A 24,097-nucleotide genomic window follows, 5' to 3' on the forward strand; every position below is an offset into this window, starting at 1 on the left:
TCTCAGAACTTGAAAAAGTTTGAGAAAGTAACTCTGGAGCACACCTTTAAAGTTGCTTGGCTGTCAGGTCTGGAGAGATCAGCCCTTTGTTTTGAATCTTCTCTTTGGAAGGAATTTCTCACCAAATTAAGGTTCTTTATGAGGGATGACATGTTTGTTTTTATCGTTAATTTTCTTAGCTCCTCCTGTCAAGGATGCCTACATTTTACTATCTTTTTAGTCTCTCCATGCTTTCATTTTTCTCCCTTTTTTTTGCAAGTATCAGCAAAACTTTATCATCCCCCCAAGTACTCCACACCTGTATTGCTTCTAAATGTCTGTGTCATTTCTGGTCTTGCCCCTTGGCAGTCCTGGTCCCTACATCTGGGCCTAGCCTGTGTGGCTGGGGATCTCCTCGGGCACCCTCCCCCACCTTACCTCTGGTTCTCTGCCAGATGTGAGCATGTCTGGAGGACAGAGACTGAAGCAAGTGAGCATTAAATGTGATGCGGGGATGGAGTGGGCCGAGAGCTGTGAATTTTTGGATTTCTGGCATGTGCCAACAAAACCGTATATCCTCTCAGTGTCAATTTTTAAAAACTAAACGTAAGGTAGTCCTAAAATCATGTTGTAGAGTGAAGTAGTTTCCCATGTTATTTTTCTACAGCGTGATTAGAAAGATTATACTCCACCTTATCAGCATGTCCTAATTTTATTTACCCAGTCCCTTTTGACAGACAGCTTTGTTCAAATTTGCTCTCATAGATAACACTAGTAAAGATACCACAGATTTTTTTTTTCTTTTCGGCATTGACCATCCCAGATCTAGAACAGGAAGGAGAGACAGCTGGGGTCCCATGGCTGTTGACAAAAATTGATGAGAAAAATGGGGAAGTAACTTAAAATGGATTGTCGAACCTCGCATAAGAATAAGGTTGAAAATAAGAGCTTGTTCCTATGAAATGTAGCCAGAACGGTGACTTAGCTGCAAGCAAGGCCTCAGACGAGGATTATATACTTACCTAGACATCCTGTCAGCATCAGTCCAAGTCCAGCTTTCGGAGGCAGGCAGGGAAGGCTTGGTAAGTGGGAGGGTTGTGTACGAGCACTTACCTGACTGGCAGTCATCACCCATGAGGAGCAGGGGTCAGAGCTGTGGGCACAGTGCAGCAGAGCTTGCTGTAGCCCCTAGTTCTTGGGGAAGTGGTTCTCCAATATCAGTATGCATCAGAAGCTCCTGAAAGGCTCATGAAAACACAGATGGCTGCCACTCCACACCTAGTTTCCGAGTAAGTCTTGGTGAGGTCCTAGAATTTGCCTTTCTAGCAAGTTCCCAAGCAGTGTTGATGCTGCTGGTCCGGGGACTATACATTGTTGTGGGGTTGATTCACAGTGTGTGTCCTGACTCACTGCCTGGAGAAAGCGCTCCCTCTCTCCCCATCCAGTTCCTCTTCTGTACCCCTGGGGCTTGGATTAGAAGCATCCAGGGCCTGGGTTCAGCCCACATCTGTCTCAGCTACATGAAGAACTCAGGGCTACCGGTACTTAGAAGTTCAGACAGCGGCCCTCATTCACAAAGGTTGTGGTTGTACAAGACGCTGAAAATATCACTCAGCTGTAAATACTAACAAGCTATAAACACTCTGCAGGCCGAAGAAGTGCCAGCTCAGATGCACGAAACAGAACTCTGAGTTGAAAAGATACCCGGTTAGCAGTCTGTTTAACTCAACTCCATGCCCTTTAACTTCCAGGTTGTGGAATGTTTCTCTGGAATTTGAATGTCTCTCCTGCCCCCCAGGAGGCCTTCTTGGCCTATTCTCCCCTTCTTCCTCCCACTGCCCAGATATGACTAAAGTATGTGTGGAATTTAGAAATCTTAGCTTGAATTTTAAGTAAGTTTAAGCTTTCGGAGTCTTTTGTTTTTAGAGGCACCACATTTACAGGATCACAGTCGCACAAGCGGTCCACTCTACTGCCCTCAACTCCAAGCCTTTCCTTGAGCAGCCTTTGCCATTGAATTGTTTCGTATCTGTAGTTGCTTCTCTGGAAACAAGCTAGCAAGTCTCAGGTCATGGAGTAAAGAAAGCTGAGTTGGGTCTGTGAATGGAGAGATGCAGGAAGATCCCAAGAGCTGGACCCGGAACCCCAAGCCAAGAGCTTGGCCAGTTCTGATGGTCAGATGGAAAATGGAGAAGATGAGATCACAAGTCAGATCCAGGTGGGGAGGATAAGTAAGGCACATGAAGAGACAAACTCGGGGGTGTTGCAGAGAGGATCGTGTCAATCAGAGCATCCTTCCTCGTAGAGGGAGACTAGTGTCCCTGAGTAGCACACACCTGCACGGCGACTCCAGTCGTGGCAGTGGGTGAGCCACACGCACGGTTTCCCTGGATGCAGGGCTACATCTGCGGTTTTTGTAGAGTTCACTTTTATGACTCTGGCTTTCGTGAATCAACAACTGACTGCTTCCTTATGTCACATATAGGGGGGCAGCGAGTGGAGTAGTTTCTAGTTTCTCGAAGTCTGTGGGAGCTTGATCTGGCAGTAGATGAATTGAGGACATATTGAGTGTTTTGGCAAAGTCATCCTTCATGCACCAGCTATCACTTACTAGCACACCAGATTCCCTTTCCCCTTGTTTCTGGGGCCACTTTCATTCTCCTGTGAGTCTGCTTAAGAGTTTACCAGGAAAATGAGTTGTTGCGTATCACAACATCAGGATAATGAATTCTGTTTCCATTTCTAACATCCTATACTGTTTACATACCTATCAATTAATATTTGAGTGTAGTTTTCTAATAAATGGGTCATTTATAGCTGCAGAGTAGAAAAATTTCCACATTACTCTAGCTGGAGGTTGATTCTTGATTTTTGGTTCTCTTTTGTATCTCAGCTATATCGCTTAATTTTGTAAATACTTTAAAAAAATAGTATGGCTTAACACATGTATGGTTTAAAAATTCAGATAGTAAAATAAAACATGTAACTAAAATTAAGGCCTGTTCCCAAGGGGCAGCTTCTTTCAACTCTGTCAGCTTTCCTCTGGTATTTATTTTCCTATCTCCTCATAAAATGCTGATAGTGCTATTTTTGATTTCTCAATCACAGACATTATCTTTTTACTTCCTTAGAGTTAGTGCTTTGTTTCCTGTTCTTGCCTCTTCCTCTGCACATTTCTCTTCTTTCTCATCTTACCAGTGGGGCTACCGTATCATCATTTTTCATTACAGCAGTGTTTATTGTTGCATTATTAGGACTATATAAATGTTGCTGTCAACGGAACCAAGTAGTAAAACATGATTATGTATAACTTTTTATTTTCCAGGAAGTGAATACATAACTGCCTTTTTTTTTTTTTTTCCCCTCCTAGTTTTCCACGTTCCTATCACTGGTTGTTACTAAATTTTCCACCAAAAGAGTGAAATGATCAAGCACAAGTAAACTATAGGATTTCCTCCCTCCTTCCCCCTTTCTTTCCCTCCCTGCCTCCCTCCACCCTTCTCTCCCGTAGCCCTGCACCTGCAGCTCCAGTGTGGATTGATTGCTCTCTAGGTCTCCTATACAGAGGTCAGCCTAAATTCTCTGTTCACCATGATGCTCGGAATTCCCTTCTTTTCTCTTCTTTGTTGGATTCTTTGTTTCCAAGTTCTAACATCTTTCTCTTTTTTGGGTTATTTTTTCCAGTAGTTTCCCCAGAAAGGGGACTATTGGGGGATAAATTTGCTGTCACCTTGCATGTCTGAAAGTGCATTTATTCTATTTCACACTGATTAATAGTTGAGCTAGTGTAAAATTCTGGTTGTGGTAGCTTTTCTTCAGAATTTTGAAGACATTGCTTCATTGTCCTCTAAGCTTCCCGTTTTAATCTCAAAAAACTGAGGTGTCATTCTAATTCCTGATCCTTTTATGTGAAATTTTTTGTCTTCTTGGGAAATCCTGTGTTCTGAAACTTTATGATGGTGTGCCTTGGTATGAGTGGTTTTTTGTTCATTGGATACTGGTTTGGGCCCTTTATAAGGAAATTTTCATGTTGTATATCTTTGATTCTTTTTTTCCTCTGTTTTCGTTTTTTTCTTTATGGAACTTGGGTACCTAGATGATGAATATGCTAGATTGATACTTATTTTTCTTATCTTTGCTTTCCTGTTTATCATTTCTTTCTGTCTTAATGGACTTTTGTTTTAATTTCTTGGGTATTTTCTCAATTTTATCTTCTAACCTTTCTTTTGATTTTTAAAATTTTGTTCCCTTTTAATTTCTTAGAGTTTTTTCTTGACTTCTAATTAATCTTTTTTTATATCTTCCTATTCTTGTTTTAAGGATACTGTACTTTCTCTCTCTGAAGATATTTGTGGTTTTGTTTTTATTTGTCTTTAGCTCCCTGTATTGTTTGTTTCCTTTGAACTCCTTTTTCAGGTCTTTATTTTCTATCTTTCATATTGGAAACTTTCTTCAAATACCTGATGGTTTTCAGCAGTCCACTCTTACTTAAGATAGAGGCACTGAAAGCTGATTGGAAGCTCTGTATACATGGATAGGCTTGTCACCTTATGGGCTTTACTGAGGTTATGAGGATGGGGACCTGATTGTTGGTATTCATGGGTTATTTCTGTTGGATTGGTTCACTGATCCAGAGAATAATCTTTCTGCCCTTGGGAATAGGGAGAGGATGGATAAGTCTGGGCTGCATGCATGTGGGGAGCTGAGTGGGGGAAGGAGATGGGTTCTCATCCTTCATTTGATAGATGATCACTTAATCTGCTGTATTCAGTGTGGTGCCTTACCCTGCCTTCCGTGCCTCATGTCTCTGAGTATGGAATCCCTCTAATTCATTTTCCCCAGAGAATAAACATCCTTCTCCTGCTAAAGTGGCAGAGGGTAGGGAGGACAGGTAGGGGGTTGGCCTGCCTGTGCGTATAAGTTTAAGGGATTTTGGAACCAACTGTTTCTTATTCTTGTTTTTAGAGTCCCTCCTTCCTGGACACCTAGTACCTCCAATTTCTGAATCTTCTTATCATCATCCTTGGAAGGTTTAGCTTCTTATGTTTTGCTTGGTAGCTTATGTTCCCCTATCTGCCTTTTGTTTGTTTGCTTAAACAGACCTAAAATTCTCTATTTTTTTTAACTTTGTATTGTGACATAATTTCAGACTTAAAATTCCCAAAATAGTACAGAGTTTCTGTGCACCCTTCACTCATATTCCTCAAATGTTAATATTTTACCACATTTCCTTTATTCTTTTATCTGTGTGTGTGTGTATTCATATTTATATATGTCTTTTCCTGAACCGTTTGGAAGTTGCAGGTATGATGTACCTTTACCCCTAAATATTTCTCATGGAATCATAGTACGGTTACCAAAATCATTTGGAAATAAACAGTGATACAACATTATTATTTAATTTATAGACCTTATGTAGATTTTTGCCAGTTATCCTCATAACGTCCGTTATAGCAAAAGAAGATTCCAGACCATGCATTGCATTCAGTTGTCATGTCTCTTTAGCCTCCTTTGGAACAGCTTCTCAAGTCTTTTCTTTGTCTTGCATGGCATTGGCCTTTTCAAAGAGAACATGTCAGTTATTTTAGAATATGTCCCTTGATTTGGGTTTGTCTGATGCTTTTGTGTCAAATTATGCATCGTGTTCCAAATTATAGAAATTTGAATTATGCATTTTTGACAGGAATATCACAAAAGTAACGTTGGTTCTCAGTGTATCACATTGGAGGACACATGATGTCAATTTGTCCCGTCAGTAGTGATGGTAACTTCGCTCACAGGTTTCTCCAATGGGAAGTTACCCCTTTCTTTTAACGTGTCTTGTGGGGAAATACTTTGAGACTGTGTAAATATCCTGTTACTCCTCAAACTTTCACCCACCAGTTTTAGCATCCACTGATGATTTCTTGCCTGAATCAGTTGGTATAATTGTTGCCAAATGGTGATTTTCTATTCCCATTCTCTATCTGCTTTTGAGAGTGATTTTTCTTCTTTAACCTGGAGTTCATGTCTTTAATCAGTGTTGGAAAATTGAGTCATTTTCTCTTTGAGTATTACATATCTGTCATTCTCGCCAATCCTTCCTCTTGGAATCCTATTAAGTGTATGTTAGACCTCTTTCATTCTGTTGTTGTGTCTCTCAGGTTTGTTTGTTTGTTTGTTTTTTCCCCTCATGTTTTACACATTTTTAACTCTTTGTGCTACATGCTGGATAATTTTTTCACATCTATTTTGCTCTTTAGCTGTGTCCAATGTGTTTTTTTACCCATCCATTGAGATTTAAATTTCAATAGTTATTTCTAGAAGCTGTAATTATTTTTCAAATCTGTCTGATCTTTTTTTCATAGTATCTCTTTTTTTCTGCATATGTTTTCAGTTCACTCTTTTATACCTTAATTATTTGAGATACTCACTTTATATTCTCCAGTAATCCAATTTTAAAATTTCTTGTAAGGTCTGATCCTGTCATTTGTCTACTGCCTGTTGCTCTTGTTGCATTGTTTCCTTATATGTTTTATAATTTTGGAATGTGAGTTCATCTCTGGTAAGATTTTCTGTGGAAATCTTTGCCACCTGGGGTAAGGGAGTATTCCTCCAGAGAGTTGGTTTGTTCTTGTTTTTTTTTTGCTTCTGCCAGGTGTTCCAGAAGTATCGCAGAGATAAATCACTTTTTAACATTAATTTCTTGGTAAGAGGTTTCCATACTACACAGGGAGAGTCCATTTAAACCCCAAACCTACGTGAGGGCTAACCCCTGTGGAAAGCACCCACTGTGCCCAAACTCAGGTTGAAAAGGATAAATGTTTTTCTGTTGTCTCCACATACTAGGGGTGACTTTCTGGACTACCTTCTCACTGATTGTGCAGGCCTTTAAGGATTCTGGCTTGATGTGTAAGTCTCATTGCTGGTTTCCTTCCTTCCTGTGCCCAAAGCCATGTCCCTCTTCCGGTATGGGTGTGAAAACCCACACCCCTGCATTACTAAGTCCAGCAACAGCCCCTGCCCTCCCCAGGGTACCGCGGTGTTAACGAGCCCCTCTGCCTTCAGCTCTTATTCGTAGTTTTTCTTCATTTTAGGTTCCTGGCGATTTCCCGTTTCCTGAATATTTAAAAAGACTTTTGTTATATTTTATTCTACATTTCTGTGTGTCATCTAGCAAGAGACTCCATCTGTTTCACCTCCCCAAATGTATTGAACTCCTGTCCACCGGTGTCTCCTTGCCTATTCTTTTCGCCCTGTGGGTTCATATGCCCTCCCCTGTCCCCCGCCCGGCCCAGGAGGAAGCAGAGATAAACATAGTAGACAAAACATGTACCTTATTGGAATTCCAGAGAAGTTAAGAATTAAGAAATGACTGCATTTTAGAGGTTGCTCTTCCCGCTTTGTATCAACTTTAATGGTGGTGTTACACTCCTGTCAGCTCAAAACCGTATGAAAGCTTTGGTTTCCTTGGTCTTAAGTGTGTGGGTGCTTTGAGCTCGGATGCCACAAGCTGTAACTTAATCTTTCCCAAGAGTTTCTGTTTACCAAGCTAGTGAAGTCTTCCTCCATACCATAGCTGACCTCTAAAATACAGTCAGTGGGCCGCCAGCAAACATTTTTATGGCCAGGCCAGAGAACGGGCCTCTCTTTCAAACTGTGACTGTTTCAGGTATGGGATGGTCAGATGAAACTGTAGATCTGTTTCACCTCTCATGAGAAGTAGTAGTTTGAGCCACCAATAGCATTCTTGAACACTTTGGATTATAGATTAGCCTTGTTGAGTTGAATCAGATACGTTTCTAGTTTTTTCACTGAAGTATTTCTTTTAAGTGTTTTCAGTGTACTTGTTAAGTAACAGATCCAGGGATGGGGAGAGTGTGTTTGAAGACTGTGTCTAAGAATAATCCACATTTTTTGCTATCAAACAGCTGAACCGTTATTTTTAACATATAAGATTATGAACCAGTAAAATCAAAGATGTGTTATATTTGTGCCTACTTTATTATATTCACCCATTTAATTGATTTGACAGTATCTTAAACCATCTTGCCATAGATATGTTTAGAGAAATTTATTACTTGCAGACTGATATAACTCATGAATTATTAAAAGCATCAACATATGGAATCCACTCTTTCCTCATTCCAGCTTCTTTCAATATGGCCTAGGCTGAGCCATTTAACTGGCTTCTGTCCATCCCACTGATGGAAGCCACAGCCAGACGAGGGTTCTTATAAATGATTGGCTTCCTTTCCAAGCAAGAGGAGGATGAAATGTCAGCTTTTCCTCTACCACCTGAAAAGCAATCAGGGGCAACCCTTCCTGCTCTTCTTGACAGTAGTTTGGCTTTATAGAAGAAGGGTGGGCACTGGGCCAAATGTGAATTTCAGTGCTATATAAAGAAAAAAGTTAAGAAGCTAGAACTCAGATAGTAACTGGGATTTTCAGAGAGGCATTCAGATGGGTTTAACCTGTGAGCCTTCAGAAAACTAACTCTAGCTCAGAAATTCATGAACTGCAAGTTTTAATCCCTTCTTTCCTGGTGATGATCCGAGTAAATTGAGGTCACTTACCGAATCTCTCTTTGCAGCAATTTCCTCATCTGTAGGACTGAGTTTAGGGATATTAATAGCTTCAAAAGAATAGTGTAGCAGTTAGTGACTGATTACCAATTACTAATCAGGGTCATTGAAGAGGACATTTTGGAATCAACCTGAGTTCAAGACCATTTATTAGCTTAACATTGTGCTTTCTTATCTCTTTGAAGTTTGTTATCCTTATCTGTAAAATGGGATATTACTTATTTCACAGGATTATTATGAGATATTAATGAAATAATATATGTGGAAGCATTTTGTAAGTGGCATTAATGTAATGCTGCTAGTGTAATGCTTTATCACATGGAAACATACATTCTAGAATTGGATGGGACTTTGGAGGGGAAAATTGAAATTTACAGAGGGTGTTTTTTTTTGTACCCAGATAGGCTCTATTGTGTGCTTTCTGTCGTTTAATCCTTACAACCCAAAAGTAGCATTCTGTTGGCTCCATTCTTACAGATGAAGAAAGTGAGTCTTATTTATTTTTAGGATCTATGTCCCCATCATCCCATTTTATAAATGAGGAAATGGAGGTCTGAAGAAGTGTGGTGACTTGCCTGATGCAGAGATTCTCAGTCCATCATTCCATCTATTATAATACACTGCCATGGTTTCACAATAATTTTTTTAATCTTGCACACAGACTTGGCCCTCAAATTAAACAGGAAACACAATAGCACCTAATTAGATTATTAGTGTAAATATAGAAAGACTTCTGTCACTGGCTTCATGGTGGATTAGATATGCTAAATGACCTTCCCAACTGAACAACGAAAATACTGAATGAAGTATGATAAAGCCTGTTGCTAAGCTGGTATAAAAGTAAGATATTTGTAGACCCTAAACAAAGTGAAATTAGGTGTCCTGGGAGGTGAGTGGGGGCCAAAGCTGGCTTTTGCTGCAGAGATTTTGCAGAGTTTGATGACCTGGAGCTCCCTGCCTGGTAACTGTCTGAAGTAGGGGGTAAGGGAGCAGGGTTGAAAGCCTGTGGCCTGTGCAAGTTGGAGAATCTGTCAAGAGCTTCCTGGATGAAGCCAGGAAACTAAAAGAGCCTCTTCAGTGTAAGGGTAAAGAAGAATAAGTCTGTATTGACCCTGGTGTTGAGCACTGCATTCAGAAGCCGCCTTCACATGGTTTGTGGTCCAAGTTCATACTACAAGTGTGGTCCGAATAAACCTTAAGAGGAGAATTTCATTGAAGGTGGCCCTGAGTTGATAGGGACCAGCAGAAGTAGACACAGGTCCTCTCTGGAGGAGCTCATCTTCAATCCAGGTCTCAAATAATTCTTAAAAATAAAGTGTCTATGGAAAATGAGCAGCTCGCAGTAAAAAACCATAGTTTTTTACTACATCAGAGTGAGAACCAGCAGAAACACAGCTGCAAGAACTTCAGATTATTAGATTAGATTAGATTATTAGATTCAAAGAAATTGTTCAGAATGCAGCCCAAAGAGATGGAAAATATGAAAGAGTAGTGACGTGGAGAACAGAGGAACAAGGTACAACATACGTCTAATCAGAGTTCCAGAAGGAGGAGAGAGAGCGAATGGAAACAGGCACTTTTGAAAGAATAATAGCTAAGAATTTTCCAGAACTGTTGAGTGATACCAGACCTCAGATCGAAGAAGACCAACAAACCACAAGCAGGAAAGTCACAATGAAACTGCAGTGCACCAAAGAAAAAGAAGATCTTAAACACATCTAGAGGAAAAAGAGACTAACAGTAAAAAAAAGATTTGGCTTGCTTCTATGACCCTGAGTTAGTCTCTGTGGCTCAGTTTCTTTGGATGTTAGAGGGTCACCATACCTGTTACTCCATTCCACCCAGATGTGGTTAGATGCATTCCAGTGCCACCATATAGAAAACTTATTTACGAGTACATTACTGTAAATAAATTGTAGGAATCCTAAGTTTTTAATTTACTGTCTCCCTTGGTTGTGTCTACAGCACTAAGGGGATTTCTAGCCTTTGATTTTCTTCATCTTTCCTGTGTCTGTTTAATGTAAAGTCAGTGAGATTTAGCCATCAGTGTTCTCCTTGTTTTTCGGAACAATCAGTTATTTTTTATGGGTGGGATGAATCAAAGACACAGTGCAGCAAGTAGACTTCAGGCTTGTCCCCAAATCTTTTCTCTCGCAATGTAAGAGAGCCTGCTGGAAGACATCCTTAGGTCTCTGTATTTCTCCAGCTTCCCAAGTCAGCGCACGCCCAGTGGAGTGCTGTGCTGCAGAGTGGAGCTGGAGAGGTTTAGTGGTTAAGGCAACTTGGGCCACGTTACTGATTGCCCCTTTCAGATCTCCCAGCACCCATTAACATAAATATCATCTCACTGTTTTGGACAGGGGACACCACCCTTATGCACGTTAGTAATATGATGCTAATGCTTAACCCTTTCATTGCTCTCTCTGCTTCAAAGGCCTTGCCCTAATCCATTGATAGGGAATCTGTTTGAACCTAGAGGAGAAATGAACGGGTTAACTCCTTTTGGTTTTGCCCTTTGACCACTTCAGGATGAGAGGCATGATGAAATACTTTTCAAAGTCTTCAGTGGAAACACATCATGCATAATTGGAGCAAAAAAGAATAAATCAAAGCTTCCCCCCCCCCTTTTAGTCTGGTAATTCATAATTGAAACCACATTGAGGTAAGAGTTGATAACTTCAAAACAACCAAGAAAACTGCCCTTTCTATCAAGGTAGGGATAGGTAAGGCTACTCATAACCAGGGGCTCGAAAGCTTCTGTGTAACAAGCCTGTCCTCTCCTCTTTTCCTTTCTCCTCTGACTTCTCACTTTTCTGCTCTGGCATTATACCTTCATTTAAATCAAATATGGGTTGACTCAAATATCTGCTTAATTCTCTTCTTGTCACATGAAGTTATACATAGTGACATTTTAAAAATGTCTGCTATGGTGAGTAATAGGGATTAAATTTTGGATTATGCTGCTTTGAGCTTGATTCCTCCTGTCTGGAATTTGGTTGGTTTAGGTTGAAAGAGTCCTTTTGTTGGTATTAGAATGTGGTCTTCCTCAGTCTTGATTTTATGATCTTCCAGTAGTTCCAGCAAGAACATTTCAGAACGGTTAGCAATGTGCTCACCAGCTTCCTCCACTTTCTGTATGGTAGGTAACCTTGGCTGGAATGGTTTTGGTTAGGCTCAAATATGACTCCCATGGCCTTTCTACTAAGGAAGCAAAACAGGATTGCAGGAAGGGCCCAGACAGCTTCCTCTGTGTGAGATTGCCAAAGGCACTCCTAGTTAGTTGAGATTGAATCCCTTTCTTGAAGGAGAAGACCCCTTTGAACTGGTAGTTGACTTTAAGCCTGGTCTCCCAAGGCTTCTCTTTCAGGGGATCCTGACACCTGAACCCACATCTCCGTCTTGCTGGTTTGTCTGTTCACTACTACTTCATTCACCAGGGCTTGCCAGAATAAGTGATGTGATAGGAGAGAACTCCTCGAAAGCGGGCATGGTGGCGTGACAGTTGTCGTGGCTCTCGTGGATTACGTTAACAGTCTGGATCTCTCAGCTTCCATGATGAGTATTTGTTGTAAGAGTGAGGAGTGAAGCGGGGAAGGGGGGGCGTGAGATGACGGAGGTATTTGGGCTCAGTGCCAGTGCTCTGTCAGAATGACACACACTTCTCCTCTTGGTATCTCCTCTCACCTTGGAGTGAACAGTTTCACTGAGCGTATCTGAGAACCAGGGTTCCGAGGTACAGCTGCGGTAGCTGGGCTTTGCCTTTTCCTCTGGTCTCTATTGCCGGGTGCCTGGTTTCATGCCCCATCTTGCCATGATGGAGATTTAATCAGGCAACAGAGTTAATTGCCAGCATCATTTGCTTTTTCCCTGGCAGAAGTCAGAGTCTTGAGTAAATTATGGAGGTTTAAATTTGCTTGATTTCCTGCAGAAAGTGGGGTCAGGAGGTCCCAGACTGTAGACACTCTCTGTGGTCAGCCAGCAGGGGGTCAGTTCTTAAAGGTATTTCAGAGGTGACTAAATGCTGTTTTTGAAATGTCCTTCTCCAGTATGTTGTTTTTTTTTTTTTTTTCTGGGGGTTGGTTTGTTGACCTTACCCCAGCGGAGTGGAGTGTCTGCGTGAAGGCGTGCACCCCAATTAAAGCTGCCTTTCTCCACGCTGTCCCTGGGCTCCAAAGGCAAACGGGATTATGTTTGGGGAGGGAGAAGCACCCGGCACAGAAGCCCAGCTGCAGATCAGCGTTTCCTATTTCTGACCTTTTGAGATAGAACATGAAGGTAGCTGTGTTAATTTATCAGTAAAACAATACTCAGGAAAAAGAAAGTTTCAAAAGAAATCAACAGAAGGCCAATCATGAGACTTAAAAAGAAACTTCTGTCATATGGTCTTTTCATGATGTGGCTTTAGCCTGCCTGACTCTGAGGTCTCTCGTCTCTGCTGTCCTTCCTTCCTCCTCCCAGCCCTGGCCCTGGTGGAATCTGTCCTGGTCTTGGAAGCAGGTCTTAGGACGTGCTGCTCAGTTTGCGCTTTGGCTTCTTTGGCCAGCACCCTCCTACTTGGTCCCCTCCTCACCTCCTCCAGGGAGATGGAGGTGACGGTATGGACCTTCGTGTGCCCACGGGACTTTAGGACCTTGTTTTAGTACTTGTTATTTGCATTATAATTTGTCTTTTTACCTAGCTGTCTTCCCTACCAGATGATGAACTTTTTGAGGGGAAGGAGTTTGTTCATCTTTGCATCTTTAATACTATTCTAGGCTTATAGCTTGTGCTCAGGAAATGTTGACTGAATGAGTGAGCACCAGAAACCATATTGGTGGGAATGATTGCTGAGCTGCTAATACCATTGTTTTAGCAGACAAGAATATGAATTGGAGCGAGCTAGAAGTTTTTTGTGTTTGCTTTCAACTACCATTCATGGATTTCTGTGTTGAGCCCTCCGCTGAGTGCTTATGTGCATAATCTCATTTAATCGTCATCACCTTAAGAGGCAGGTACTGTCATGCTCTCCATTTTACAGGTGAGGAAACTAATACTCACAGGAGAGGCTTTACACAGCACAGTAAATGGCAGCATCCAGATTCAAACTCTCTATTAAATATCCTAATCCTACACTTCTTCAGAATACTTAGCACAATAAGATGGTTGGTGAGTATTTTTAAATGCATGAACTAAGTTGGAAATCATTTCAGAGCTCGTGATGTCACTCATTTGAATGTACATTAGCTGTTCACACCCATACACAAAGAGGACAGAAAGAACACAACCCAGATCATTTGGGCTTAACTTAATCATTTTTAAACAAGTTTTTCTTCAGTCGCACCAAGCACTGTGCTAGATGCTGGGTGTTAATAACAGTTATGGCTCCTTTTTTTCATGGAGCTTTCAAGATAGTTAAAATATAATGAATAGGAAGGAAAAGAGAAAATTGTGAAAATAAGAACAGTATATTTGGAAAGGAAGAAGTAGAGGTAGAGAATCCAAGTAAACCAGGACCCCAAAGCATGGTAAGTTAAAGGTAGAGAGGAAGAAGGGTTTCGTTTAAAATCTTGGTGCTGGAAGATACCTCATGATCACTTAGCCTACCCCCACCCCTCTTTTGAGACCTGCAAAAAATAAATCCCAGAGAAATTGCTATTCCCACAAGATCATCTATTGGCTACCTTTATCAAATGTTTGTATGTGTCAGGTACTTTACATTTATTACCTATTTACTTTCATTAACAACCTCTAGATTGTTAAGAAATAATAAAGACATGTTAATAAGTAATTATTGTGTTATGTAATACTACCTAGAAAAGTAGTAGTATTATCATGATCTTACAGATTCAGAAACTGAGGTGCAAGAGAGGTTAAGTAATTTACCCAGGTCACACAGCTGGTAAGTGAAAGAACCTGGGTTCAGATTAAGGACGTGTGATTCTGAAACTGACCCCAAACGTGCTGATTCACTTTTGAAGTCTTTTTTTTTTTTTTTTTTTTTTATAAATTTATTTATTTTATTTTATTTTTATTTTTGGCTGTGTTGGGTCTTCATTGCTGCCCGCGGGCTTTCTCTAGTTGCGGCGAGCGGGGGCTAGTCTTTGTTGCGGTGCGCGGGCTTCTCATTGCAGTGGCTTCTCTTGTTGTGGAGCCTGGGCTCTAGGCACGCGGGCTACAGTAGTTGTGACGCACAGGCTTAGTTGCTCCGCGGCATGTGGGATCTTCCTGGACCAGGGTTCGAACCCGTGTCTCCTGCAGTGGCAGGCGGATTCTTAACCATTGCGCCACCCGGGAAGTCCCGTCACTTTTGAAGTCTTTTGCGTCAACCTTGGTGGCATATCCTGCAGTAAAGTGTCAAGCTTGTAACATAGTAAATGTGTGCTCAGCAGCTTCTGTGTTGTCTCCATGTTCATCTCAAAGCCTGTATTTTATGGGAAAGTGTTGGCAAGATTTCAGAACTTGTTATGTTCCTTTACATGCCCTGTCTCCCCAGTATGCTGCCTTTTCTGCTTCTCCAGTCTTCAAGCCCTGTTTGGTATGCAAGTGAGTGGTGTGGAAAAATTGAGCACCGAAGACGAGTTACTGTCTATTTCCCACCCACCCGTTCCTTTGTCTCCTCCCCCAACCCATAACCATCCATTTCCCGAAGGGAGCTGGCATAAGGGATGAGACCAGATCTGTTGTCTTGCCAGAGACTCCGTTCCTTCTCCCTGGCAGCGCCGTGAAACCAGAGCTGTGATGCCTTTCAGCAGGGGTGCCTCAGTTTAAATTCCAAGAGATTCATTTTCTGAAACCAAGCTTTGCATCTCTCAGGGAATTTTCCTCTCCTTTTAATGTCATAGAGTCATGCAAGTGTGCTGGCATTCCCCACTTCTCCCAAAGAACAGACTTCATTTTGTTGGAGGTTTAATAGTTTTTCCTTCTGTGTAAGAGGTGTGTTTACCGTTTTAAATTTATGTGTTCCCTTTGTGTCAGTGTTATATATTTGGTGTGTTTTTTTATTCCATGTACCCTGTGAAATCGTAGTGTTTGGGTGGGCCCTTACTTATTGGCCCAGATTTGATTATCAAGGATGAAGAAAACCTCCAGCATTTTTGTCTCAGAGAGAGCTGGAAGTAATAAACTCTGGAGTTTCCCACAGTTCCAGCTTCCAGAGTCTATAAATGGGGATGCTTACCCCGGACTCAGAGTTGGAGGGTGTGGGGAAGGGCCGAGAACCACCACATCCTGGTGTTCTGGAGTCAGACGGCCTGGGCTCTTTCCCACTTCTGTCACTAACAGGTTATGTAACCTTGAGCGTCATTCACTATTTCTTCCTTCCTTTTTGGACTGGTAAAGCACATGATTAGACATCATTCACTATGTCTAATCCTACAGTTTCATCATCTGTAAAATGAGAATAATAGCTAGCTATCTTGGGATTGTTGTGAGGCTCAAATGAGATAATTTATATAAAGCACAGTGCCTAACAGTTCAGTGCTCAGTAGATCTTGACTATTTCGACATCACACGTTAAATTATTTTACACGCTTCTTTAAAAAATCTTTTTTTTTTTTCTTTTCCATTTAAAATGGTGATTTTCAAGCATACGAGTATTATGTCGGGAGGAGTAGGTGAGTGGGCTGGGATGGTGATGGCAGAGAGACCATGAACCTTGGGGAGTAATTGTGACTTAAGCACAGGGCTACTTCCTGACCTCAGTTTCCATGCAAGTCAGGAAGCTATGAAAAATAAGATAGGAGTATAAAATGAAAAGGTGTCCCTACAAAGGTAATTAGATGCAGGCTACAAACACTGAAATCCAGGCACCTTCCTAAGACTACAGCTCAATGCCAAAGCATGATGTCATGGAAACAAAAAGTCAGCATTAAGAAGATAGCCTTTCCTATTGTGTCTCTTGGTTGTGAAATCTAATTATGGCCTGTTGTGGACATTTTGGCTTTAATATCCTGATTACATTAGGGCTCCAGGAATCCCGTTCAGTCTCCTTGAGTTCCCATCCATGTGTATTCCATGTGTTTGTGTACATTTCCTGTCCCACACTGTTACATCTGGCACACAGCTGTTGTCATATACGTGGTGATGGGTGTCCATCAGTGATATGGATGAGGTTAATGGGGGGACCTTGGGAATCCCAGAGTATGAAAGACTCTAGGGAGTGTAAGCAGCCAGAATAACAGATAGGTCATTTCATATTCAGCCTCCTCTTGGGGAAGATGAAGTAGGTCCTGGGCTTTTCACATATTAACATATGAATGTGAATGTAATTAATGCCACTGAATTGTACACTTAGAGATGGTTAAAATGGCAAATTTCATGTTATATTTTACCAGTTTTTAAAATTTAACAGTGTAATATACCAACACCCATTGTATACTTAATTATATCTCAGTAAAGCAGATTGAAACTATAAGAATGCTTTAACAGTCGTTCCCTATTATCAATACAAAAATATTTTTGTTTACATTGCTGCATTAAAAATGACAATATTTTAATGGTAGCAAAGAAATTGAATTTTATTCATTTTACTCATTACTTTTTAAACCTTATTTTGAAAAAAATTTAGACTTACAGATAAGTTGTGAGAATTGTACAGTGAACTCACATGCTCATCACCTAGATTCACACATTTCATTTACTCTGACTCTTTATTCCCAGTGTTCAGAAGTGATGTGCTTTGATATGGTTTTTGTTTCATTGGTTTTTTTAGTTGTTGTTGTTTTATCTTTTTATGTTTTTAAAATTCAGTGTACTCACTACTTATTTGGTCCTTTCAATCTGAAAATTTGCATCTCATATCTTCTGTTCTTAGAACTTAATTTCTTTGATAGTTTTGTTTCTTCCATATTCTGTGTTTTCTTTTACAGGAGCCTCCTATTAGGTGGATGTTGGACCTCCTGGATTTTCTTATCTTTTCTGTCCTGTTTTTCATCTCTTTTTGTTCACCAGACTGCAATATGTCATCACCTTTATCTTTCAATACTGCCTTAAAAAAAAGATCAAGCTATCATATTTTTAATGTTCAAGGGTTCTTTCCTATCTTTGATAGATCTTTTAAAATAAAAATAGCAATTTATTCTTATTTCATGGATGAAAACATCTCTCTCAGAGGATATGATGTGTTGTTGATGTTGTTTAAATTTCCTTCTGCTGCTTCTATTGTCTCTGTTTCCTCTGAGTTCCTGTTTTTCTCTTTGTTCGTTTGGTTTCTGTTGTTCATGCTGAAGATTTTCTTGAAATGTCTGATTCTAGGATCTATCTGTTTGTGATTAAGAGGGAAGCACTAAAAACCCGATCAGAAGTTTTTTGTTTAAGGGAAGCCTGTTGCCCGAGGGCTTCACTGTAAGGTGATGGAACTTCGCTGTAAGATCATGGAGTGGCAAGTAAACCACATGACCGCCGATGTTTTGGGAACTGGAGGAGGCAGAAGGCCATAGAGCTCATCATTCAAAATATAGGCTTTAATTGCATTTTCCTCTCATCTGTGCCTGTGTTTCCATGTCTAGAGCTTCAGTTTCCTCAGAGAATAAACCTCCCTTCTCTAGCTCGGGCAGGGAAGAAGAGTAGTTTTCTGGCTGAGTGGGTAGGTGATGGGGAGGCTTATGCCCTGGGTCCGTCGCTGCTCCTTACACACATTTTAATTAGTCCTCCTGTTTTCAACCCCCTCCTCTTACTCACAAGGGCCCACTGAGCATAAGCCCTGAGCCTCTGTGGGGCTACAGTTGGGGCTCGCTTGCCTTGTTGCTCCCCCCGCCCTCCGCCCACCTTTTGGTACTTGGGTTTCAGCTCTCACTCTCCTGCGCTGCCATCACTTCTCCAGCCCCTTTCAGTCTTTCAGAAACATGTTCATGCTGCTCATCAGCTGCTGTCTCTGCTCCCATTTCATTGTCTGGGTAGATTTATATCTATTAGCTGCACTTTTATATTTATATCTCTATATATCTATTAACCCACTTTAGTGGGTTTGGGGAGGGAATGAAGATAAATGCATGTGTTTAATCTGCCATGTTTGACTAGAAATCTCTTCCCAGCTGCAAAAATTCTCTGCTCCTTGTTCAGGGGTATCAGAGCCAAACTTAATTAAAGAGCATCAGCACACATGTTGAGGAGGGAGAGACTTTGAACAGTTGCTTGGCTCTTGGGTTGGTCATGTAAAGGCCGTCACGTCTCCCATGGTCAGGTTTATTGGTGACGTTGGGAAAGAGATCAGCCTCACTGTTCCTAGATCCCTCTGTGACCCACATTAATCTGTTCTCTTGCAGAAGTGGGGCAGTGTGAGCAACCCGCTCTTCCTCCCGCTGATCCCCCCACAGTCTCAAGGTTTCACGGCCATCGTCCTCACCTACGACCGAGTGGAGAGCCTCTTCCGGGTCATCACCGAAGTGTCCAAGGTGCCCAGTTTATCCAAGCTGCTGGTCGTCTGGAACAATCAGAATAAAAACCCCCCAGAAGGTAAGAAGGGAGGGGAGACAGTGCATTCAGGAGAGGCCTGGTTTGGGCGTTAGCGAACCCCTCAGCTGGGTCGATATTTGGATGGCCAAATGATTTGCATCCTTTGGTTTAAAATGAATTTTCCTGCTCTGTCAACAGTAATGCCATTTCTGAGACAGCATGACCCCAGTTTTCTCAGTCATCTCATTCTTGTTCTAGGGTGGCCCGTTTAACTCTTAAGCCCATGGCATGCTCTGTAGCCGCAAGTGTTTGAGGGCTTAGGAATCAATAGGATCAAAGGCCATCAGCCTCGGGAAAACAGATCTCAGCTTCCCTCAGCCATCTCAGCTGATTTGTTTACATGAAAACTCAGTTTAAAAGGCATTAGTTTTCTCCTTCCTTATCTGGGCTCTGATACTGTGCTCTTCTTCAAAAAGGACGGCCTCACCTCCAGTGGGGAAAGTTAGCAAGGCACGCCCTCCCAGGCTGGAATCAGTTCCTTAAAGTGAGCCCTCTCTGGAAGTGCCCACCCGCTCATCCTTAATGGCTCTGTTGCTTGCCTTGGCCACCCCCGTAATCTGGCAGCTAGGGTTGAGGGCTGTTTGATTCATTGGATTTGTTTTTAATTCAGGACGCATAGAGTACGTTCCACCTGCATTTTGTTTCTCATTCAGTCCGTCTATTACTGATCCTAATCCCAGAGACTTCAAAGCTCCTGCCCTTTATAGCCTATTAAAGCCAGGAAGTTTCTGATGGATTAGAGCAAGGAATGAGTTTGAAGTTTGTAATGTGCGCCACTATCACCGATAAGGTCTAGTTTATTGCGTGACAGTAGTATCTGCACTTTTTATGGCTGTTCTTGTTTAATTGGTTATACTGAAGTCAGGATAGTCAACCCAGGAAACTCCCGGTAGCAGATCCATAGTCTAGGCTGGGAGAAGAACGTATTTCTGTCTGTGAGGCAAATCAGGATTTAAATGTCCTCCTGAGACATTTAAAAATTTTTACTTGGTGGGACTTTTGTTCTCTGAGAGAATCAATACTTACTTTTTATATTCAGAGAGCCACAGTTTAGTAAACAAAGTAGCTATTTTAAATGAATAGTATGCCCATGGTATGCCCTGAAGCACACTGCCTTTTGTATTATTATTATTAACTATCTTTTATGCCAAGGTTTTTTTCCTCCCAACATTTCTGGATTTTTTTTTTTTTTTTGACTCTCAATAAAGGAGGAAGAAAGGGGTAGAAGAAAAAGGAAGGTGTTGGCACCAGGTGCCATCTAAGAGGGAGGAAGGGAGGAGGACGGGACAAAAGGAGCAGCGCAGGGATGGTTGTGGGAGACCTTCGTCCACCAGAGTGAGGGGGATTGGAGGTCCTGCGTTGCTGATTCGTCTCTTCATTTATAAAGGAGAGGTCGTGTTTTCAGAAGGAAGGCTGCGTGTCCCTCGTGGTGGGACGCGGAACAACTCCGTGTCCTGCTGCAGTAACGCTCCTGCACACGGAGGCCACCAGCTTTCAGAGGGCCTCCACCCTCACCCCGCCCTCCTGCCCAGATAGGCAGTTCTGGGGCTAAATGCAAAAGAGGCTTCTCCTTAGAAACCTTCGTTAGCCACTTTGGGCTTAAGGTGAATCATTTATTGTAAATCTGAGTCACTTCTTTGGGGCAAGTATCATTACAAATTACGAGAAAGGAGAAATCTTTTTCTTCCTTCTTGGTCTAAGCCCCTACGTTGGCGTAACTAAAAGCAAGAGCACAAACCTAGGTTTTGGAGCTGGGTGTTAGGTTTTAATTTTTGGTACACCCTACTAAAGTGTAGTGGTTAATTCTATGACCAAGAGTTTAGTTTATTTTTGAAATATTTTGGCTCTAGAGAGGAAAGAGAGCCCTCAACTGATGAGGCCCTAATTTTGACACGGTTAGGGACTGGACCAGCTTTTTTCTAACCAGTGGCTTTTAGGTCAGGGCTCCGGCTCTGGTGACGTGGTTGTCTGGGGAGAACATGAACCATGTTTAATCTTCTGTGGGGTGTTGGTTCAGTTGGTGAATGCGGCTGTCAGCTCTGGCCCTCGTGCCAGCAGAGGCATCTGATTTTTCATGTACAGCATTAGTAACATATATTTTTTAAAAAGCAAGTCCAAGGCTTTGAAATATTAGAGGCAAAAGTGATGTTTTCCGCTCTCTCTACATTTACTAGAATAAATATTGTGGCTAACGTGCCTGCTGCTGGGAGGGTTAGTGTAGGCAGAAATTGCTCCCCCCTCCCCCCCCGCCTTTTTTTTTTTTTTCACTCTCCAACCCAACCAAATACTTTTTTCTTTTTGGTTACATTTAAGTCTAAATTGCTGGATTTGAAGTTTAAGTAAATACTTAGACTAGGCAATAGAAATTTCCAGCAAGCTTTTGTCACGTTGGTTTTGAGCTCTTGTCAGAAGAAAAGGCAAGCCACTGCCTTCCTTCTCCCCGGCTCTTTAGTTTCCAGGCTTGATGGATATAAAGGTTGTTAGGCTTGGCCCCTGGCCCCAGTCTGAAGAAAGCTGTTACATTGTACATTTCAGATAGATTTAACTCAGCCTTCTGTTTTAATTGATTTCAGTTTTAAATTTGAGTTGATCTCAAGGAACCCCCCCATCCTGACCCCAGCTTCAGATTGGGACTTTCATAGTTCTTAATAGGCAGGATGGGATTGGCTGAGCATTTCAGGATGGTCACCTCGGAAGAGGCAAGCGAGAAGTAGAAGCAGCAGCTCTCTTCCTTCGAGCTGAATTCTGGGACCTGGGGAGTGAGGGTCATGGGGACCAGCTGTACACCAGGCAGCTCCAGCACTCCTGGAGGGGGCTCAAGATTTGTATGGAGATAATCTGATCGTTTATTTTGTGGATCTGTGGTTGTGTTTGTGACAGTGATTGCCAGGATGGGCTTTGGGTCATCGTCAGGCAACCTGAACCTTGTGTAGTGCCTTTGCAGAGTTGGAGAATTCTTGCTCACGTGGCTCTTGTCATTCAACTTGGAGAAAACTGTTAATCGGTACTCATTTTTAAAAAATCCTTAACACGAGGAGTTCTTTTTCTCCTTCAAGCTGGACTAAAGCTCAAAACTAAAGTTATCAGGTCAGCTGGCTCAGCGGTTTGTTTTTCATAAATTTGGCAATGTTTTTGAGAAATCTTATTTTTCAGACTACTTTGTGTGAATGGAAGGTGACATTTCTGTTTGCCAGCTACAGATTCACAGGATGAGACACAAGCTATAATTCATGTGGTTCCATTTAGAATTTTAAGACTTAAAGAAAAAGAGCCCATCTGGGATAAGCAGTGGAGCAAGAGCCTGAAGGTTTCTAGCTGTGACACTGTTTCCTTCTGCACCCTAAGGAGTCACCCCATATTCTTCTGTCTACACCTCTTCCAAGTTGTCAGAGGGGAGGTGAAGTTCATAGACTTTACAATAATCCATTTGTGAAGATGAGAATGATGCAGCGTTATTATAACCACGTATTGAGTACCTTTTATATCCAAGGAATAGGAACTGTGCTAAGTGCTTTACACGTATTATCTCTACTCCTTATGACAGACCTGCAAGGAAGCTGTTATTCTTCCCATTTTACAAAAGTGAAACTCAGATTAGTTGAGTAATTTGCCTCAATCACAGAGCTGCAAAATGGCAGAGCCAGACATGAAGACAGGTCTCTCTGGATCCAAAGCTCATGCGCTGTGCACTAGGCCCCACTGTATCTATTCAGATTGCCAATTAGCGCTCAGAAAATCATCATGCTTTGTCAGTTCTCTAATTTGGGATTATACAGATGAACCAGGTCCTTATCAGGGGCTCAAGGAGAGGCAGAAGAGTAAATCTATTCTTTTGAAAATACTAACGGAAAGAAAGAAAAAAAAACAAAACAAACCTCTATTCTTTCTCACCTATATTTTTCTTTCCTACCTCATACTCCTGTCCTATTTTTTAATTAATTAATTTATTTATTTATTGGCTGCATTGGGTCTTTGTTGCGATGTGCAGGCTTTCTCTAGTTGCGACGAGTGGGGGCTACTCTTTGTTGCGGTGTGCGGGCTTCTCATTGCGGTGGCTTCTCTTGTTGCGGAGCATGGGCTCTAGGTGCGCGGGCTTCAGTAGTTGTGGCACAGGGGCTCAGTAGTTGTGGCTCGCGGACTCTAGAGCGCAGGCTCAGTAGTTGTGGCGCATGGGCTTAGTTGCTCTGCGGCATGTGGGATCTTCCTGGACCAGGGCTCAAACCCATGTCCCCTGCATTGGCAGGCGGATTCTTAGCCATTGCACCACCAGGGAAGTCCCCCTATTTTTTTAAACAGAATCAAAATCCCATATCAAAATTATCTGCTTTAGGGCAGGGAGTAATTATAATGCTTATTCTTTGATTGCTGCCCTCTTATCCCTGTATTCCACAGAAGGGATGCTAAAGCCTGAGAGAAAGGTAGTTCCCTTTCTTAGAGGCCTATTTTATTTGAAAATGTGAAAACAAGAAACTGGGAATTCTACTTGAAGTCCTGTCTTGTAGTAACGATGGTTCATAGACAGCTGGACCATTGAGATGGAGACTCCTTTTGCCAAAGCTGCCTTTGGCTATCCAGGCCCAACTCAGAGAACAGGAAGAGGTAATCGCATTTCCAAAAAAGCCGTGATTCATTCTGCATTCCCATCTGCACCCCGTATCATCCTCTTTGGCCTTCATCACCCTCTAAAACTTCCCCATCAAAGACTTTCTAGAGGCAGGTTAGTTCTTTATGGACGTTGTCTCAAGTAATTTTAGGATATATGCAGGCGAAGAATGTGGAAAGCTGTCGAACATGCTGTGCACACTCCCCAAGTGCAAGTCCCGATGTCATCCAGGGTGGAGGAACATCTACACTTAACCCCGGCAGCTAGCCTGTTTTCTATACGTATTGCAGAAAGAGGGGCTGTTTGTTGCCTTGTGAAATTAACGTGGCAAAAGTTCCATGTTCTTGGGCTTCCCTGGTGGCGCAGTGGTTGAGAATCTGCCTGCCAATGCAGGGGACACGGGTTCGAGCCCTGGTCTGGGAAGATCCCACATGCCGCGGAGCACCTAGGCCCGTGAGCCACAGTTACTGAGCCTGCGCGTCTGGAGCCTGTGCTCCGCAACAAGAGAGGCCGCGATAGT

At 42.0% G+C, this 24,097-nt stretch overlaps 1 protein-coding gene across 3 annotated transcripts in view; it reads left to right on the forward strand.

Annotated features, from left to right (window-relative positions):
• EXT2 (exostosin glycosyltransferase 2) overlaps positions 1-24,097 on the forward strand; it is a 133,872-nt gene that overhangs the window by 69,499 nt on the left and 40,276 nt on the right. For all 3 annotated transcript variants that reach the window (XM_068555502.1, XM_068555501.1, XM_068555503.1), the window contains one exon: positions 18,785-18,974. In XM_068555502.1, the coding sequence (XP_068411603.1) occupies positions 18,785-18,974 (190 nt within the window). The remainder of the gene's footprint in view (positions 1-18,784; positions 18,975-24,097) is intronic.

The sequence above is a fragment of the Eschrichtius robustus genome, chromosome 11 (assembly GCF_028021215.1).
Source record: "Eschrichtius robustus isolate mEscRob2 chromosome 11, mEscRob2.pri, whole genome shotgun sequence".
NCBI lineage: Eukaryota > Metazoa > Chordata > Mammalia > Artiodactyla > Eschrichtiidae > Eschrichtius > Eschrichtius robustus.